Source organism: Clupea harengus, chromosome 18, assembly GCF_900700415.2.
Source record: "Clupea harengus chromosome 18, Ch_v2.0.2, whole genome shotgun sequence".
Classification (NCBI taxonomy): Eukaryota; Metazoa; Chordata; class Actinopteri; order Clupeiformes; family Clupeidae; genus Clupea; species Clupea harengus.
In genome coordinates, this window is record NC_045169.1 from 8,342,528 (window position 1) to 8,364,191 (window position 21,664).

At 39.6% G+C, this 21,664-nt stretch overlaps 1 protein-coding gene across 2 annotated transcripts; it reads right to left on the reverse strand.

Annotated features, from left to right (window-relative positions):
* Nucleotides 1-1,437: 1,437 nt before the first annotated feature.
* LOC116224639 lies at nucleotides 1,438-20,800 on the reverse strand. Of its 2 annotated transcripts, none has more exons than XM_031585025.2 (22): nucleotides 19,970-20,800; nucleotides 17,909-19,577; nucleotides 17,544-17,819; nucleotides 16,375-16,806; nucleotides 14,548-14,967; nucleotides 13,821-14,228; nucleotides 13,086-13,511; nucleotides 12,738-13,004; nucleotides 11,020-11,250; nucleotides 10,627-10,872; nucleotides 10,274-10,531; nucleotides 9,890-10,123; nucleotides 9,530-9,799; nucleotides 6,584-6,667; nucleotides 6,339-6,492; nucleotides 4,674-4,738; nucleotides 4,379-4,590; nucleotides 3,966-4,228; nucleotides 3,757-3,873; nucleotides 3,360-3,513; nucleotides 3,249-3,287; nucleotides 1,438-2,930 (listed from the first exon to the last, which is right to left on the reverse strand). In XM_031585025.2, exons 1-22 carry the CDS (start codon nucleotides 20,322-20,324, stop codon nucleotides 2,554-2,556), a joined length of 6,957 nt encoding a protein of 2,318 aa, XP_031440885.1. In that variant the 5' UTR covers nucleotides 20,325-20,800; the 3' UTR covers nucleotides 1,438-2,553. The 2 variants fall into 2 exon arrangements, with proteins under 2 accessions (XP_031440885.1, XP_031440883.1); XM_031585023.2 differs by having other exon boundaries at nucleotides 9,890-10,162.
* Between the last annotated feature and the right edge of the window lie 864 nt (nucleotides 20,801-21,664).

The following is a 21,664-nucleotide window of genomic DNA, read 5'->3' on the forward strand; positions in this document are numbered from 1 at the left end:
TGAAGTGCACCTACCTTTGAGATAAGGCCTCCTCCCAATACTGCCCACCACTCCAGAGGAGCTGCCCCCAGCTATGCACTCCATTATGGGCCTACCCCTATTGTGTTGGAGTGCCAGCTCCTCAGCAGAGTAAAATCTGGAGTCTTAGGTCCTCCCCCCGTCTTGACCATATCAGTCCTCTTTTTGTTTGCTAAAATATGAAGGATATGACAGACAAGCTGTTCAATACAATACCATGGCACATATTGTATTGACTCACCATCCTGAATAAAGTTTTTGTGCTTAGTTTTTAATTGCTCCCATGTCTTCTTGATGGCTGGGTTGCAACTACATGGGGGTTGAAAGCACTCATAATTATATGACAGTGTTATTAGTACACCATAGGATATCATTATTGTAGAAAATGATTAAGGTGGACTCATGATAAGAAGAGAGAATCACACACAATTTCTTTTCACTGCTTCAATTAATTGAATTTCTGATTATGAATAATACATACATACATACTGATCCGCCCATACACAGATTTGCACACACATACTTCTATATGGTCATCTACACATACTGTAGTACATGATACATAACCGCATACAGTACATATATCCTCAAAAGTATCTATTCATTCGTATCAATTAGATACTCTTTGAAACTGATTGAGACATACCTGAGGGGCAGCATGGGACAGGAGAGGCTTAATGGGCTGGCTATCCTGTCCATTGAAAAATCAAATCATGCATCACCACTTTTATGTTTGAAAGGCGTCGTTCGGCAGGTGTAGCCTACTGTGCCTCTGGCTGTGCTCAGTCAGCTTGTAGGTCTTGACTTTCAGATTCTGCGCCTAAACTAGCTATATCGTATCGTCTCGTGACATGATCAAATAGAGACTTGACATTGGACAACAAGATACATATTACCCAGCAAACCCATTGCATATCTGTATATGACAAAAATAACAAAGAAAATAAGAAATTATTAATTTAATTGAATCGTTTTTTTTTATAGTTTCTATAGTGTGTGTACGATAAGCATATAATTGTGATATAGATTGCTACTGACGATTTCCCCCTAAAAATGATAAAAACCAGGACAGAGACAGGTTTGCCATTTTGAGGGCATATGTATAGCATAAGGTATCCTTAGCAGTCCCAAAAAAATCATGCTTGATCACTGTCACATTAAACTAGCTTTTTCTAACACAGCACAGGTACACTCAATTAAAGCCATTAGCAAATGAATAAAATACACCTTTTTCAACCACAAATAAGAGATACATAACAGCGACTTCACGCAGAGGCTCTGGCCTAGGGGCCCCCTAAGCTCATGGGCCCCTGGGCCTGGGCCCGGTAGGCCCGTTCGTTAATCCATCCCTGGTCTCATGTCAACCTGTTAGATACATTTATATTAAGACGTTAATATTAATGAGACAGAGACCAGTAATTAGAATAATATCAGCGCTTTATCGTTTGCAAAAGAGGGAGAGTGTCACAACCAAATATCATGAACAGACTCCAAAGATGAGCTGGGCGCAGCCAGCCTTTAAGTGAATATAAAAAAAACAATTTCATGAGCAGACAAAGGGCGTTTTTTCCCAGGATGATTAAATGTCTGTTTCACATCGCTACAGAAATTATAGCAGTGTTCTCAGAACATGTCCTTGAAAGAAGAACGGTATGCATGACTATCAGTACAAAAACAGGTGGTTTGCCTCACCAAGACAGTAGGCCTCAGCAAACAGGATAAGCATTCCGATTAAAAATAGAATAACAATGTCCTCATTACATTTCTCTATCACAACCTTATGCCAAATAAGCCTTGGAAGTTTGCAAAATTGAAAATCTAACTTAGCTAACATACTTTACAAATGCTTACAAAACAATGTACCGGTATGTGAGTTGAAAAAGCAAGCAATATTTCATTTCAAGTTTCTCATTTCTTTTGCGTTATTCTTTGGTTGTGTAAGCGTTCATCTCTAATGTCACAATAAATAATTATTCCTGAAGATGAAAATATGTACATTAACAACCAAATTCACCTGCAATATCCCGCAATGCTGTGTGAGCACTAATAAATATACATTATATAAAGGGAGATGGTGATGAAAACCATTTCAAGTATAGCACTTTTCATATTATGTGAATATCAACCTGAATTCAGACAAGACAATTAGACCTACAGTCCGCCCCAAGTTTTCCTTAAAAAAAAAAAAAAAAAGAACAATGAAAAAATAACCTGGATATAATCTATACAGATATCATCTTCATCAATATCAACATACAACAACAACATAACACCAGAAAACATAAAAAATAAATCTGACTAGATGTCCAACGTACAGACATTACATAGCCTACATTGTTTTGTTTTACGTATTCATACATATGTGCCTATACATATACTGTACATATGCATATTAAAAACAATTTGCAAAATATAAATATATAAAAATAAATCTTTCATAAATATCTAGATAAATACAGAATACAGAAAATACATTTTCACATTTGTACCCTGAGTCCATATTGAATATTCATTGCAGGGTTAATTGCAATGTTTCTAGACCTTTATATGGCTCTGTACATGACAATCATAGAAGTTATGTCTGATCTTTGGAGATAATCCTGACTGTTTGTCGACAAAGCCAAACTGTTCGACAAAAGGTCTTAGCTTGGATGTCACAGCACAATCATTGCGCGGTAGCTTCTTCATAAGGCTCTGAGTTGCCTTGACAGAGTCCTGAAACCCCCAACTCTGGACCAACAGGTCTGCAAAATCTGATCCTTTTGCCTTCTCCAGTTTACCCGTGGGAATTGGTGGCAGGCCTTCGGGGGTCTTCACTAGGCTCTTCAGCCTCTTGAGTTGGTCCTCGTCCAGCTCTTCCAGGATGTCACATAAAGCGGCCAGCCAATCACCTTCTGTGAGTAAAGGTCCTCCTAAACAAGACATAATAAACATGTAAATTCCATAATTTACTGTGTTAGATACAAGAACATACTATTCTAAATTGTACTAATTGAACAGGTTAGAACTATACTTGTTTTGGGTTGCATTTATGTAATCATAAAAGAGATACTACTGTCTAGTTGAGGAATACAAAAAAAGCTATGCTTTATTGGCTGTGCTAATGTTTAAGTCAATTATGTTTTTCATTTTAGATGTTTGTTGTATACAGTCTCATTATTAAACAGCATGGTACTTATACACACGCCTATAAAAATAGGTTTTGTAACTTTATGTCGACAGAAACTCACCTTGTACCTCATGCTGAACCTCTTTTTTGATCTGGTTATCTGCAGTGGAAAAAATATGGTCAAACAGAATTCTGTGATTTGAAGTATGCTACAACTAGAAGTGGCACCTACCATAATTTGCCTTGAAAACCACACGACGATCCCAAGACTGTTTTGACTTTTGCCTGTCTTGAATCTTCACACGCATTTCAGTCACATTGCAGTCAAAGAAAACTTCAAATGCTGCATGGTGGTAACCATTGTAGACAGACTTTAAAACATAAGTCTAAAAACAGATACAAATAATATTAACATGTCATTGTTAAGGAAATTCTCACTCATACATAACAAAACACTTTGGCTTATACAACACATTTTCTGACACCCTCACTTTTAGACGCACAGTACAAACACACATTTTCAGGCACAAGCACAAATACTCACACACACAAAACAAACACAGGCACACATGATATAGAAGAAACAAGGCAGACTTTTGGAAATATCCCTGAATTGCTAATTTATTCACCTTGGGCTGCACTGTGTAGTTTTCCAAGTCTGAGATCAACTTGTACTTCCTATTGCGTCTTAGAAAACAGTTGGAGCTCGTTTGGATGAAGACATACTCCTTCTGCTGCTCTTGGATCTGTGCCAGATAGTTACAAACAGGTTGAATACTAACCGCTCAATTCTCTCAGAAATAAAGAGTGATAGAAAAGCAAAGGTTAGTTGCTGTACCTCAGACGGAGGTACATTGCGAGGCAACAGGAACACCCAAAGCCTGTGTTCGGTATCAGTTATGCAGGGTTCAAGGAAGAGAAGCACTTGGCCGAGGATGTGGACAAACGGTCGCTGTTTTCTCCGCTTGCTGCGCAAGATTCCAAACTTACAAAGCCCGTGGACCTGAACAGCTACATGTGTTTGTGTAAACTTTGTTGGTATAAGATACTTGGATCTTTTTGAGGAGATGTGCATCACAACCAAGTCTCCAATAGCATTCACTGATGAAACAGACATGGACGATGGTTTAAATAATAAACAAAAATAACAACAAATAATATACTAAATATAATAATGAAATAAAAATAAAAATATTTAATCGTTTAACATTTAAGTGGTCACAGAATATGGCGCACCGGGTAGTGACTCACCATCAATTTCACAGTGGGGCAGATGAAGTTGGCATATTTCTCTTTTAGAACATGTGATGTCAAACAGAGGTCCTGCAGGTTCATAATTAAACATGGACAGGATATTCCTATCATAGGGGACTACACGGTACTCCACACAGGCTTGTTTCCTCAGTCCAAACACCAATCCAGTAGCTTTGCACTGAAATGTTCCCCCAGTGGATGTCTGAAACCTAGGAGGCAGGGAAACAGAGACCCTGTCAGAATTTTGCCATCTTGCTTGAAGAGTATAAAAAAATCCAAATGTATGTTGTACCTGTATGATAACTTGCCATTACAGACCAATACTTCTGGGTCAATCTCTTCCATCAAATCTTGTCTCTGATAAAAAAAGAAAAGGCTAGGTATTCAAAGGCCATTTAGCAAGAAGACAACGCTTGCAAAAGTACTTTGAGAGAAGATACGTGTAGGTTTGATGTCCTAAATCAGTGGTCCCCAACCACCGGGCCGCGGCCCGGTACCGGTCCGTGAGGCATTTCCTACCGGGCCGCAAAGAAAGAATAAATAATTTATATAATTTCCGTTGTATTAATTATTAGAGTCTGTTTTATTTTGAAAAACGACCAGATTTTCCCCGACGTAACATTCGCCTGTGCCTTTTGACACGTCAAGACACTTGTCTCGGTCACTTGATACGTTACTCAAAAAACAAGCCTGCAAACTAGCAAAAATGAGTAAGAAACAAACGTCCTTTGAGGCATGCAACTGAAGAGACGTGTGCACAATCCACAGACTCCACAGCAACGCGAAATCAACTTCAGACTGATCAAAATCATGTCAAAGCGGAAAGCAAGCACCGGTGGATTAAACGCAGACCTAACTTCACCAGTAGTTGCAGAATGTGTCCACTCTATTCCAATATGCCTATATCCACGCGATTGAGTTTAATGCTTATTTATTTATTCACTTACATTTGCAGTGTTCGTGTAGTGCTTTTAGAACATCACGATGCCTCTTAGAATCATGAATTTAAATGTGAAACGTAATTGTTAATGATTAAAATATTCTTATATATTTTTTTTATAATTATTTAAATCCGAGGATGTCTGTAGAATTGACGTGAACCAAATCACCAACGGTTTCTCACAAATGAAGCCCTTAAGAACAATCTGGCTGATTCACCACTGCTATTTAGCATTCTTAAATTCTAGTCCAAGTTAAGTTGGTCCTACGTTTTTTTTTTTCTCCGTCTGTGACATCGCGGGAGAGTGTCCGCGCCCCCCACTTTGAGAACCACTTCTTTATAGGATAAAGTACAAGTCAGTACAATGGTGAGTTGTATTTTTAATGCACTTAACATTCGTTTTTTATGCCGGTCGCGTTATTTTATTTTTGCTGTAGGCTATTTATCTGCCGGTCCGTGAAAATAATGCCTACATTAAACCGGTCCGTGGTGCAAAAAAGGTTGGGGACCCCTGTCCTAAATCACAATTAACTAATCAGTTAAGAATGCTTCAGAACAAATGTCAAAAATACAGATGTAGTATGACACCTACCCAGGCAGCCTCTCTCTCTCCCTCTCCTTTTATATCACATTGCTAATGCCTATACTAATACAGATAAAATGGCCATATTACCTACTGTTAATTAATCTGTTTATCAAATTGATGTCTACTAACAAAATGTTTTTCTCTACCTTATAGCATGATCCAAATGCTGATGTATGTGGAAACATTGCTCCTCACCATCACTGCTCTTCATCTACGCATATTGACAGCCAAACTCTACCCACTCACTCTGTCTCTTTATTCCATATAAAGTTTGTAATTACAGTATATATATATATATATATTATACAATGTTTGTATATAGATCATATTATGTTTGTATATATATTATGTACATCTACCAAATGAATTTAATAGATGTGGAATTAATGTAAACACTTAATTTTCTCTGTTCTGGTCTATCTGGTCTATACCTTAAGAGCAGCCTTGGAAGATGGATTTGCTTTCGATGGATCACTTTCACTTTGTTGCTGAATGGTTCTCTTGTCGTCATCAAGACATGGCAGTATTTCAAAGCGACTGTCCATCACAAAGGCTTCAATATCCAATAACGAGTTGTTAAAGAGGCTAAATAGAAACACAGTATGGTAATATAAAGCCAGTGGTAGTATAAAATGTAAAGCACAAAAAACAAACTGATAAACAATCTGATACTTACCGGACTGTCCCAGTATAGTGGCTGTTTGCCATGACCCTGTAAAGCCTTCGAGCTCCTTGGTCAGTTATACGATTGTTGTCCAGACTTCAACAGAAAGATGGTTGAAATATTGTCATCAATGAACAAGAATTACTAAACTCCGTTCATTGTGCAACAACATTCATCAATTATCAGAATCAGATATAAACAATGGCAGCAAAAACAAACAAACAAACAAACAAGTCAACACAGTCAAGTGTAGCCTTTTAACCCTTAGATGTACATTAACAGGGAGTTTGTTGCCATTGTGCTTGCTCTAAGGGGGGTGACCTAGCCTGGATACCAGACCGAACTTAGCCCCGCCCACAATTTTTGGGGTTGGGAAGTTCGGTCTGGCATTACTCCATTGAGGAGAAATTATCTGCGGACAGACATTGCCGTACCAATCAAATTGTCAAGGCGGGCTTTATACGATGATGGACAGATGATCAACCGTAACGTAATCAACCACGTCACCAAAGAGCTTTTGGGGTGAATTCGTTTTCAACAAACATGGCTGCCGTTGGAGAGCTGAAATGTGGTGATTCGAGTCTGTTTTAGAAGACATTGACAGCACATTCATTTTGAAAGAGGAACAGAGAAACGCGATCAAGGCATTTGTCGATCGAAAAGATGTTTTTGCCGTCCTTCCTACGGGATCCGGTAAAAGTTTATTGTATCAGCTGGCCCCATGGTCTACGTTGTGGTCATACTACGTTGCTCTGATTGGTTCTAGATATATCCAATTGAGCGAAGAGGCATATTTTTTCCTGGTTCGGTTGAAACACGCCCCATAATCACAGCCCATTGGAGCGGTATCAGACTCATATTCTGACTAGAATTATGAGTATGACATCGTCAGGCTAGGGGTGACCCTGACTGTCTGATATATACAGTCCCCTCCACAATTACTGGCACCCCTGGTAAAGATGAGTAAAAAGGATTATAAGAAGTTTTTGGTAAATTAGCTTAGTTTTAGTCTCCCACTGAAAAAACCCCCAGAGAAATCCAACCTAATCCAAGTAAATGTGTTATGAGAAAAATAAAATATATATATGTTTATATTTTTAACAAAACCAGATATGCCACAATTATTAGCATCCATAAAAATTCTTATAAACAAAATGTAACTGAAGCTTTTTTTCTGTTTTTTCAAGCGGTAATCCATGACTGTTTCACTGGGGTATAAATATGTGATGACACCGAGGTCAAATCAGGGAAAAGGGTGCTGACATAAGTCAGGAATGGCTATGTAAGGGATAATGTATAGTTCGCGGGTCAGGAGTTATTTTCCAATACTGACCAGCGGACTATACATTATCCCGCTTATTATACGTTTACTTGCCAAAAAGATAGAAGTCATTCCTCCAAAATACCTGTTTTTAATGATTTTGATGCCATTCCGTGACTTTTGCTAAGAAAAAAAATAATTCATCATGCAAATAGAACTTTAAAGTTTCAGGTGTTGCATAGCAACCCATTCCTTGCAAACTTCCAAGTTACCATGACTTTCCGTTACGCTAAATGACCGAACTACTTGCGGAATGATATGAAAGATGTGAATTGAAAGTACAAAACTGGTTTCCTATAACAGCGGTCATTCATTTTTTGCAGAGGTCATTATAAAGAAATATCAGACATCCGAACGTTGGGATGGCCCATTTAAATCAATGGAACTCATTGCAACATTCTGAGGAGCGCTATAATAATCCTGTTTTTTAACCTCAAATGTCATCACCTGGAGTCTGCTAAATGCTTTGACTGATATATTGTCAGATGCTTTTTTAAAGATGTAAAAAGAAGGATGAATATACTGAAAAGAACCTGATCCCCACTGTTAAGTATAGTGGAGGGTCTGTGATGTGGGGCTGTTCCTCCAAAGGCCTTGGGAACCTTGTTAGGGTACACGGCATCGTCGACTCCGAATACCAGGACATTTTAAATCAAAATCTGTCTGCCTCTACCAAGAAACTAAAACTGGGTCATTGTCGAATCTTCCAGCATGACAATGATCCAAAGCATATGTTCAGATCAACACATTCTTGACATAACATGACACAACACACTCATGCTTCTGCCATGGCCGTCTGACCTAAACCCTATAGAAAACCTGTGGGGTGAGCTAAAGAGGAGAGTACACGAGAGAGGACCTAGGACCCTGGACAATCTGGAGATTCTGTCAAGGGGAATGATCTCATTAAATGATGGATTATTTAATAAGTATGGCACTTAGCTAATTCACCAAAAGGTGAATGTTTTATAACTCTTTTTACTCATCTTTACCGAGAGACTGTATGTGTGGAGGGTACTGTAATGTATGTTAGAAGTAGCAGTACTTCTCCTAATTAACAAGCCTCCTCTAATTACAGCTCTCTGGGCTTTTACAGTCCCCAAAGAGCAAATATGGTAAGTGTTTTAAAAGTTATAAACACTTATATCCTGTTAAAGCACAGTGTCCATCTGTTTATTTTCTCAGTAGATCACACCAAGTTCCAAAGTCAAAGTTACTGTGCAAAGTGAACCATTACTGTCTGTCAACAGAAAATAATTTGGCTTTGTATTTGCATAGAAACAATGCTACGTCATTTTTATATGTACTGAACAGGTATGCCTTAATTTAGGTAAAAACATTTGAATAACTCATTTTTCAATGCCAACTTCCAATTGTTGTTTGTCAAATCAACCCTGTCGCGATAATGAACACTGTACATATGCTCTGTGCATTTTGTGCTTCTATTGTTGCTCAGCCTTACATCACACTCTCTGGCGCAACACAACAATTATAAATACAATTAGTTATAATTCATTGCACCCTCATTGGTTGTCTGTAATGTAATTAAGGTCATAAGGTATATCACCTTCTTAATGTTTCAGCAAGTTCACACTTTGAATCTATGGAAGGGATTTTGTGAGTGTTTGGACACTTACTTCACAATTTGTGCTTTGTGCAGATGTGGAAGTAAGTGGTCCAGGGATTCATCTGTGAGTTGGCAGTGACTGAGGTCCAGCTTAGACAGTTCTTCGCACTGCTTCAGGACCAGCCCCAGTGCTGTGCAGAGCTGACCATCCAGCTGAATGTGACTGAGGTCTAACTCCTTCCCAATAGCTTTTAAGATGGCTGAGGCACGGTTTCTTGAGTCTATTTCACAATCGCTCAGTGTGACAGACAGGAACTGCCTGAGGAGATTTTTATCAAATCTAGCACAAAAAAGAAAATTATGTTTGTGTTACAATTTGTGAACCATAGACCAAATAACATGTTAAAGCTGAACCATTTAGGAGAACTACCTGAAAACTACTTTGTGCATAACTGGAAATAGTTCCTCCACTCCAGACTCCTCCACTTGGCAGTCCCGTATGGTAAGTTCTATGTCACTGACGGAGCAACAGATGATAGCACGAGAGATAGCCCTGCAGTCTGCAGTGCTAAGATATATTTCATCCTGGCTGGAGAAATCCAGTTTGTATTGCAATGCTCTCAAGAGAGATACTGTTTCCTCCTTCTGGTTCATGGAAACCACACTGGTATGGATGAGATTGATCAACAGCTTCTGGTCAATCCTGATATGAAGACACATCCAGTAAATCACCACCAATTATGTAACAAAAGACAACAGCCAAAATGTGTAACTTTTCCCTCATTTTTGCACAAACAACATACGAAAGGCATACCTAAGTTCCAACACTCTGTCTAGAAACGTTAGGACATTCCCAAGCTCTTCCAGTGGGATGATAGCATTGGTGAGGTCAAGTCTGATGCCATCACTGTAGTGGAGTGCAAAGCGCAAGGCGTTAAAGTCGCTGGGGTCAAGTTGTTTCTCCCTTAGATTGATCTCGTTATAAGATGACTTCACCAGCTGAGTCACCAAGTGGCCTACATGTTGTTTGTAGATCTCTCTCAGGGTATCTCTCACAAACTGGCTGTTTACTCTGCAGAAACCAAAACAGTTATGAAATGCTTGTAATGACTGACAGCTTCCTTTTCTCAATTCCTAGTGACAAATGCTCAATTTTGTACCACTGACCCTCTTAAGTGTATTTCTTTTTGAGACTGTAGAACTTCCATGATGTTGAGCACATCCCATTTGATTTTCCCAACGTCTACAGCTATGGGTCTTTTGGACTGCTGTAGAAAGTACTGAAGCACACCCCAAGACAGACTGCATTGTGACAGATCCCCATCAATCTTCTCCATTAACAGCTGGGTGAGACCAACATCCTGGGCTGAGTACACTACTTCAACTACTTCCTCTAGAGTTTCTTGAGACATTCTGAAAAAAATACATGCACACACAAGCAAACAAATAAATCAACAAGCAGGTACGCAAACAGTGAAAACAAAGAAAGATGTATAATAGACTTAAGTCTTCAGTGACAACAAACACTTCAGTGCCAACACCGGATAACATTTGACTAACCGTATGGAAAATGAGCTGTTGAGACACAGTAGACAAATGAGAGAGGTGCCATCAGTTTGCCATTTTGTCAGATCCAGTACTTTAATGGTCCATACTCTCAGAAGCAAAGCTAAACGTGATGTCACTGCTTGAGTAGGATTGTCTGGCATGAGCTGAAGTTCTTCAATGATAACTGATTTGCCATATCTCCTGGCCATTTTGCCCATTTTACGTGTCATGACTTCATTCATCCTAAAATACAAAATGTATGAGGAACACATGCGAATGACGTGCATTACTTTTTACCATTTTTTTACCATTTTTAGACAGTGTCTAAAAATGGGGTAATGGAAGCTAAGATACTGGAAAATAGGTAATCAGATGGCTACCTTAAGTTAGGTGTCTAAGGTGCTGTGGGCAAATTGTTAAAGTAATGACATGACAATGACAACTGACTCAAGCCTTTTAACAAAGTAAACTGTTAGGTGAATGACACTATACAACTAGACTGTGAAAGGATGTGATATTCTGAACGAAAGCTAGCGATCTTAAAATGCTCTCTCAAATGGCAACACACCTGACTGTCCACTTGTCCTGTTCATAGACTGATATTTAATAGAACACTAGGGGTCAAATTTAAGAAGGGTGTTTTCTAGTGCTGTCAGTTAAACGCGTTATTAACGGCGTTAACGCAAACCCATTTTAACGGCGTTCATTTTTTTTATCGCGAGATTAACGCGATATTTATTTATTTATTTTTTAAGATTAACGTTCTTTTTGGCCTCGCAATCTGTGTAGTAGGCTAACGTTACAGTTTGAGTGAATGGTGAGCGCAATACGGCGAAATGGATCATAAAAAGCTTCTGAATGGAAAGTTTACTTTTAAAAGTTGTGTTGTGCAAAAGAAGCGAGCTTCACTGTTGTCTGAAAATGTCAACAGGCAGCTGGCTGAAAGCAAATAAGTAGTAGGCTTACCTTTTATTGGTAACCTAACTGTTACGGTTCATTGTTTATGAAATAAGAGGCCTGACTGCTATGTTCCCAGCAAACTTGAAAAAAAGAAAATATTAAGCCATGGTTTAACTGCACTATAGGCTGAGTCCTTGTTTACCTGAAATGTGCACTTTATAATTTTATTTTGTACCGCCCTGTTTGGCAATGTTGGTTTTCAATAAAATAAAACATTTGCATAAAGCAAGCCAATCCACTTTTCCATGTTGATAAGGGCATTCAAATAAAAATAAAAAATAAATAAAGGGACATTTAGAATAGATAAAAATGTGTGATTAATCGCGATTCATTTTGAGTTAACTATGACATAAATGCGATTAATCGCGATTAAATATTGTAATCGTTTGACAGCACTAGTGTTTTCCTCTTAGATGCATCTAACTTGGTTTATTGCACAGTGATAAAAATGAATCACCTAATTACAAAGGGTGATTATCCAAGAGGCGTTTAAATGTCACCTGTGATTGAATGACAATAGATTAGGGGTATGCAGCAGATGATTCATTTTGAACACGTGATCATTGTGCAATTAGCCAAGTTAGACGTAAAAAAGCTAAACAGGTGATTATCGTTCATAAACTGCACTCATCATAGCTGGTTAACAAATGCTTCAGGATTATGTGTTGACCAGAAAAATTACACAAACCAACAGTTATAAAATAACTAAATCATTGAGGAATATTCTTAATCTATGCTACACCAAGTCCAATTATATTTGAAAAACACACCTTAGTCTTTTGAGATGTGTCACATTGGAGAGAAGCAGCTCAGCTCCTTGCCAGGAAATGGCTTCTGGGATGAGAGTGAGGGAGAAGTTCTCTCCTGGGTCTTGGCTCAAAACTTCTCCCACTGCCTTACAGATTCTGCTGGGCAACACGCCCGCTAATGTAAAGGCAAATCCCGTTGGTCTCAAGAGCAAAGAGACAAGCTTTGGATCCCATTTACTGTCCACAGATAAGAACTCACATAGGGACTGGAGAAACCGCTCATCACAACTGGGAAGCAAAAAAAAAATACACTGAAAATCTTACAACAAACCCTACTTTAGCTTTTTAAGGTGCCAGTATTACTCTTACCTCAGTTTTGGCACATTGGGAAGAAAGAGAAGGAAATCCCTGAGCTTGTTTTCATCCTCTGGCCAGCCCCTTAGCTCCACTGGTCTCTTCACTGGCTGTAGTTTCAATACCTGGAGGAGTGCAGATGTGTTTTCGTCAGAGAGGTCCACCTTCCAGATTGTAGGAGTTGTCTGGAAAATCTTCTCAACAAACGGGAGAATGCACTTTTCCATCTGCGTCTGTTGGCTCCAAGTGTGTGAGTAGAGATCCAACAGGAAACTTGTCTGCTTATAGCCATCGTCTTCGGCAAAGGGGAAGGTTGAGTAGCTGCACACTGACAACAGTCTTCTACATGCCTCTTCTCCCAACGATGAGGCCAGAGTGAAAAGGCCATGAAAGAATTTGATGGTTTTCTTGGGATTGTTGTCAAAAAATGTGGCACTGACTCTGAAACAAAGATTAACACAGTTAACACAGTTAACACATTTAACAAAATACATAGTAGGTAGATAGCTTCACTTTAGGTTCAGATCATACAGAAACATGACTGATTTGGGTTCTTATAAGTTTTATCTGCCTGTTTTGCATGCTGTTTATGGCTAAATCCCTACAGCATTTTTTATCTACACATGAACACCAACAGTGTCACTGTGGCAACTTGAATCCAGTGGAACAGTTCAAAACCACAATGAAATGTCATGGATGACTGTTGGCTTTAATTGACACATTAGTTAACCATGATGGTTATGTATTCACCTGAGCTTCGAGACATAAGGGGTGCACTCCAAAAGACGTGACAGTTCCTCTTCTTTTCCTGACCAGCCTCTCAATTCCACTGGCTTCTTCACTGTTTGCAGTTTAAGTATGCGAAGGAGCAATAAGGTCTTTGCATCAGAAAGGTCCACTGTCCAAACAGTAGGGACCGACTCGTACACCGATTTTAGAAATGGCCGGACGCTGCTTTCTGCAGATACTGCACGAAAATATAGTTCCAGTAGGAACGTTCTTTGCCGGTCTTCATTTTCCTCAGCAAAGGGAAACGTTGGGTAGCTGCACACTGATGACAGCCTCTTCAGGGACTCATCACCCTCTGAGGATGCAAGGGTGATGAGCTCTAGGACTCGATTACAGGCAGCACTGTAGTCAGAGAGGCTCTCACTGAAACTGTAGAGTTGAAATAAGAAGCTTAAATGAAACTTCAATTAAAATGACACTGACTGTAGTCTGGCATGGTGATGTACTGAGCAAGAACCTTGCATTAACTCTAAAATCAGCTCCTGATGGTGTGTTGTTGACATACAGTAGAGACCAAAATGTTATCTTGGTAGACATAAACTGGATTATGCATGTGGGCTTTCAGAAGTGATGAAACACTGCTAAGGGGATGTACAGTGTGTGTGTAGACTGATGATAACAAATTAATTATGAGATGTATTGTGTGTAGACAGATTAGAAAAAATGAAGTAGGAGTGTGGCAACTTACCTCAGTTGTGATACACATGGCAGACACTGCAAAAAACTCCTGAGTTCATCCAATGCTTCTTCATTTTTCTTCATGTCTTTAAGCTCTACTTGTCTCGACTTGTCTAGTCTGAGAATCTCAAGGAGGACAGACATCTTCCCGTTTGAAAGGTCCACCAGCCAAACAGGAGGGACTGACTGGTATAGGGGTAGCAATGCTGGCAGACGGCCTTCATCTGTTTGGTTTGAAAAGAGGGTCAACAGAAATACCATCTGCACGTCCTTATCTTCCCCAGCAAAAGGGAAATTTGAGTAGCTGCATGCTGTCAACAGTGCATTTAGAGTATCTTTTCCAATGGAGAGTGCTTGTGTGAACAGCTTCACAAGAATTTTCATTGCTGCCAAAGTGTCATCATCTTTGAAGGCTATGCAGTCATTGAACCTGTAATGACAAGCATTTCAACAAAAATGTTATGTCCCAAGTGGAAAAATGACCACAACAATCTGAGCTTTATCTTATGCACTTTCTCAACCTATTTGAACAAGCTTTGGAACTAACTACAAAACACATGTAAATCAGTGAAGATGAATGAAATGTGGCTATAATGAAATCTCAGAACTCAAGCTAGGATCTATGGGCAGGCATCATAGAACTCAGACTCTTTAACTTTAAGATTTGCTTGATGTAATGGCCACATAAAGCTTAATATTCTTCACACTTTGTGGCACTTTAAGATTAGGGATGGGTCCTGATAAGTATTTAAAAATCCAATAGTTTATGCAACTATCGTCTTGTATTTAAATTTTACTACCGGCACCTGGTAGTAAGTACTACATTACTTCTGCCAGAAGGTGGCAGTAATGCACCCAAAAGATGTTTGCCAATCCCCATTAAACAACAAAAGAAGAAGAACGTGTTACTACCAGGCACAGTTACAATGTTGTGTGCGGTGCTGTGAGATTAGATGTTACTGTTCAAACAGGAGAAACATGGAAAGCCAAAAACTACTGGAGCTGTCAAAAAGTTCTGTTCTTTTTGGAACTGTGTTCTGCTAGTTCGATCTCGAAGACTTCCCACTAAATGTCAAAGTGTCCTTGAGCAAGACACTGAACCCCCAACCGCTCCCAATGTGCAGGTTTCCACGTTATCTGTGTGTGAATGGGTAGATGTCTGCGGCATTAATCTATAAAGCGCTTTGAAATCTCTATGTAGTGTATAGATGTAGTGCATGTACCATAACTCCACCAAAAAAAATTGAGGTGCAGTGTCAGGTAAAGTGTGAATGGGTTTCTCTCTCTCTTTGTGCGCATGGGTGAGGGTAGTCGTCAAACAATAGTTGAATAGTTCCCAAATAGTATTTGATAATAAAATTACAAATTTGATTGAAATGCCTATCCCTAATTAACACTGACTGGACATAGAGGCTTTATCAGTGCATGCTTTAAAGGTACAGTATGTAGGATTTAGTTGCATCTAGTGGTGAGGCTGCAGATTGCAACCAACTGAATCCCTCTCACTTTCCAAGCGTGTACGAGAAGCTCTGGTGGCCATCAGGTGCCATAAAAATGCCAAAGGCTCTTTCTAGTGCCAGTGTTTTGGTTTGTGTGTTCTGGGCTACTGTAGAAATATGGCAGCGTAACATGGTGGACATTGTGGAAGAGGGCCCGTCCCTGTATAGATACTATGGGCTCATTCTAAGCTAAAGAAAACACAACGGTTCATAGTTACAGGTGAATTTACACTAATGGAAAACACAATTATTAATATTATATTCCATTTCTGCTAACAGATCACCTTAAATCCTCCATACTGCACTTCAACAAATGTACACCCACTATAAACACTTACCGCAGCTGTGTGATGAAAGGTAGACATTGAAGGACATTTTTCAGTTCATTCTCGTCTTCAGTTTGTCCCCTCAGCTCAACCGGTTTCTTACAAGTTTGCAGCCTCATTATTTCAAGGATGAGAGATGTCTTTCCTTCAGACAGGTCTATCACCCAAGTGGTGGGGAGGGACTGGAAAACTGGATGTAATGCTGGTAGAATGGACCTGCCTTTGGACGCTTTGGCATGCGAGTACAGCATCTGGATGAACTCACTCTGGTCCACAGGAGAACTTGAATGTGTGTTTCTAAGTGCTGATAGCAGGGGTTGTACAGAGGCACGACATTTCTCCGCCTCCAGCAGAGCCCCCTTCAGGTAAAGATCCATCTGTGCGGAGTTCACCGTCTTCTTCCGTGATTCTGTTGACACGGCTCGATCCTCAGAAAGACTGAAACTATGAATACACAAATAAGCATGAACATGATCCAAATAGGCCCATGGTCCAATACTCATGATATTATCTCTGTCATTTAAGATTTAATGAAAATGTATAATACAATGGTTGTACTATTCTGAAGAAAAAATGAAAAAGAAAAATACAAGAAATAAAGCATCTTCTGAAAAGTCTTCTTCTATTTTTCAAAAGTGCACTGATGCAGCATAATAACAGCCTTATGTGTGTCTGTTACCTATGTTCAGAACAAATCATAGACCTCACATTAGGCCACCGAGAGTCAGAGGTTAGAGAGTTGGATTTCCATGTAACCAAACTACCAAGAGTTTGTTCATAATTAATAATTAATGACAAAACAAACATACCAGTGTTTTCTAGCAATGCCTGATCCACTTGTTACAGTTTGTGTTAATCTCTCCCTTATTTGCTTCAATGTTTAGGTTTGTACAACTTTTGAGTGTAAGAGATGAGGCTGCCAGAACTCCCTACAGTCCTAAAATTCCTGAGGAAGCTGATTCAGTTTGTCTGAATTGGCTAAAATATGAGGTTTGAAGCAAGTGTGTGACCTTGAAATTATAAGGTTGGAAATTATTGCAAGCACAAACTAACAACTACAAACTCTAACATTAACACAAAATATAAACACACAACTGGCCATAATTACATTGGATAAATCAATTTTAGTCAACCACAAATATATGGCAGTGAAATGATTCCACTAAATCTTCACCACTCACCTTATGTAAAGAATTTTAGGCAAATTCCCCATAATTAAGTCCAGCAATGAAGACCGGAGAGCATGTTTTGAATCCAAATGGAGAACGAGTTGTACTTTTGCCAATCTTGCCTGTGCCAGGACTGCTCGAGCATTCTCAAGCAATTCCAGGTCACCTTGATCTTGGACTGCTAGGTGCATACTGGATCCAAGCAGTCTCAACAAGTTGTCAAAGTCAGTTCCCGGTCCAGCATGGAGGGCAATGGTCCATATCCAGTGCTGGATCCTGGGGGACATGCTGTAAAACACAAGACGGTTTTCAGTGACATCATATTTATTGACCATCCATGGTAAACAAGTCATGCCAAGAGCAAAAAGATGACATACCTGAGGCGATGGAGATTTTTCAGACACCCCAGGATCATTTTTAGGCCCGGTTCAGACAGACTGCAGCCCACAAGATTCAGTTCCACATTTTGTTTGGTGGCCTGACTGATGACATAGGACACAGCACAGCACTGATTTGGGTCGAGAGTTTCATCACTCAGATCGATATCATTATTTACGCTGTTCAGGAAGTCTGAACAGGCTTCAGAAGACCGATACTCATACAGGCACTGACAAATAAAAAGCATATTGTCAGCCTTAATTGAATCAGCATCATCTTCTTCCTCCTGATCCAGGGGGTAAAGGAATGTGTTCAATATGTCTTTGAAATACTTAGAGGTTACGTGTTGTATGTGCTCCTCAGAAACTAGGCAGCTGATACTTTCAAACACGGTTTTGGACAGAAGTCCACACAAGAAGGGGAAAATGTATTTGAGGTATTTCCCATCTTCAGTGTGGCACTGACTAAGAGCACTGCTGATGTTATCTGGCTCCATCAGCAAGAAAAGAGCTGCCCAAAATTCCTGCATCGTGTTGTGGAGAAATGCAGAGAAAGTTGTGTATGATGCTGATGAAACATTGGATGTCAGTGATGTCAAAAAAGCATGCTGCACAACCATATCTTTGCAGACTAAATTTTCAATGTTGACTGTCTGAGCCTTCATTGACTGATAAGAAGTTGCTGCTAGAAACCTTATGTCTCCCTTGTTAACCAGTATGTACTTGTTTAAGTCCTCTGCATTCTGTTTGCCAGTTCTTTTCAAGCAGTAATGGAAGATCTGCACATACATTTCAGTTATAGTGCATGGATGTTTACAAACATCTGATGGACTGAGGGGCATGCATGCAGTCACTATAAAGGCATACATTGGGACATGACACAGGCTGAAGAGCTCTGGGTTGTTCAAAGCATTACATTTTGCATCATTTTCTGTACCCAGCATCCACTCAAAATATGCATGAATGGATGCAGCATCGAACCCACGAACCTCCACCCTGTAGGATGGCCAGTCAGTGAGAATGCTAGAAGCTTCAGCCTCTGGTCTACATGTGATTAAAATCTTAGCATCACACAAAAGCGTCTTCTCCAGGACCCTTTTCAACACTGAGTTGCCAATCACATCCATTATGCCATCGAAAATAATGGTGACATTTTCAGAATTTTCCTCAATATCTCTCAAGATTTCATCCTTTCCCTCTTTAGGTTGGAGATACATGTCAAAAAGAAGGGATGCGAGAGTTGTTGGAGCTGAAGAGTGAGACATGATTCGCATCAAAGGTTCGTCAAAGTAGAACACATAGCTTCCCTGATTGTCCTCCTGCTCAGTCCAAAGCCTCAGAACTTGTTGGGCAACTGTTGTTTTTCCAATTCCGGGTTTACCAACGAGTAGAATCTTCTTCTCATTGCTCGTCAGCAAATGCTCAGGGCACAAATTCCTTCGGTCTGTTGGAATGTAGGTCTTCAACTTTTTGGAGCGAGATTTCTTGTGAGGCTTGCACTTGATTTTGACAACGTCACTGGCCTCTGTGTCTAAAACCAGTGGTGTGTATTTAAATGTTTTTTCTCTTGTTTCATTTTTAAGAAAATTCATACTGTGTCGCCATTTTTCTTCAAGAATCTCTACTGCTTTCCTTTTCAGATCTTGCTGGTAAGTTAAACATGGACCACCTAAGTAAAAGAAAAAAAGGTCCTGAGGTGCAACCCTGAAATTTATACTTGTATGGTACTTTTTTTCATACATTCACATTTACAGATCGATGGAAAAGGGCAGGCAGCATGCTGTCAAATAGAGACCTTCAAGGTACCTAGTCAGCTTAATCTGAACCAAAGGGCTCTTAACCCTGAACTTTTGCCATTTAGTTCCAGCAATATTGTAGTGACACACAAAAGTAACAGAACAGAAGGCAGGTGAGGAGGGAAAGGGCATTTTGGAAAAAGGAAACTGTATACTAGGAGGTAGGAGGTAGGCTACCTGTGTGTTTGTGTCTGAGAGAGAGTGACAGAGAAAAGGATAGGAGTAATAGACTACCCAATATTGGTATAAATAGCCTATGACTTACCTTTCCCAGCTTCACTTTGAGTCAGCACGTCATCGCCAAAGGAAAAACAGCTAATCCAGTGATGTAAATCTGGGTTATGTAGTCCAGATGTTGGGAAGGTTTTAGATCTTGTTGAGTCCAAAATCTTCAAAAGTTCATAGCAAGCGGCCTCACCTTTATAGATCAGCAGGTCTATCAAATGTTTGGATCTATCAGATAGCTCATTGAAGGATTGAATATGAGTAACTTGTCCTTTATCCAGCAAATTTTGCTTCCACAGTTTGTTGAGAACTAAGGAGAGATTATGTAAGCCTTCCTCAAGAAGAGCACGTCCTTTTTTAATAAAATCAACAGCAGACTGCTGAGCGCTTGCCATGGCACTACACCAGATGTCTAACCGACGAGACAAAGTGAACAGTAGGTTTTAGGATAAGTCTATGCATCCGAAGTGGTATCGGGTTGGCCCACCATACTGCAATGCGTAACGTAACTCTCCCCTACCTTAACTTAACTTAACTTAACTTAACACTGAACTTAAGTTTCAAGCCAAAGTCAGCCACACTACTCACCAAACAAAAATGAGTTCCTTGAAGGTTAGCTAGCACGGAGGTGTTTGCGCGGTATTGAAAAAAATGACCACTTCGACCAGCTAGAAACTTTCGCTTCCGCTTTTATCATACATGTTGTGTCCGAAATAGCCTACTCTACACCACTCTAATTCCTCGTTTCGACCGACATGGTGCCGGTGCCTTATCTGGAACCAGTTCTGCACATGTCGACCAAAATTCTGCAGTTGCTGGAAGTCCCGCACCGACACAGCTTCCTGAAGTTGCTGGTGCCAAAGTCGGGCACCACCCTAAAGCCCGAATTATAGATCTGCGTCGGTGTCCGTCCGTTTTACGGATGGGCGGGGAAACAGATTCGGACGGATTCGGACGTACTGTTTTATACTTCTTCGACGGCTGTGGGTGTTGAAAACAATTCACCGCCAGAACAGTGGGTGGAGCAGCGGTTTATTGGTCACAGACGAGCTACTACGCGACCTCTTTGAGTGAAAGAATTCGTCGATTGTGTATCTCCCTCCTCCCAGCCATCACGTCATTAACCCTCCTATTATGTTCAAATTTTACCCACATCTATTATGCTTGGGGTCAATTTGACCCCAGCAATTTAAACCTCTAAAAAATTATCATAATTCTTTTTTTTTACCGAAGTTTTTGTGTCAGGTACTTTAGGTGTGTTTGTTGACTACCTAAATAGCCCTTAAAAATAAAACAATACCCCCACCCACCCTCTTTATACATCCAGAATACATGTTACGCGACTATGGAGAAATATGCAGATCCCCATAAAATCTCACTGATTGACCTAAAATTGGAAAGAGATATCCTTCTGGTGTTTTTATGGCTTCATATTATTTCTAAGTACATATTGTTGCTATCTATAACATTTGGAGTAAAAAAATATTTCTTTTATCAAGAAAAGTAACAATGTGATGAAAAAAGTTGATATTTCTTGTATATTTTATACAATTAAAACAGCCTGGGGTCAAATTGACCCCAAACAACACCTATGCGTACAGTATGTGTACAGGTCATTGAAAACATATCATCATGTTAATTTTGTCTTTACCCAGTTGTCCCCATTAAATTAGGAAAAGTCATTAAATATGAAGCAAAAAAAATTATGTCAAACATTTATTTAGAGACGTTAAAC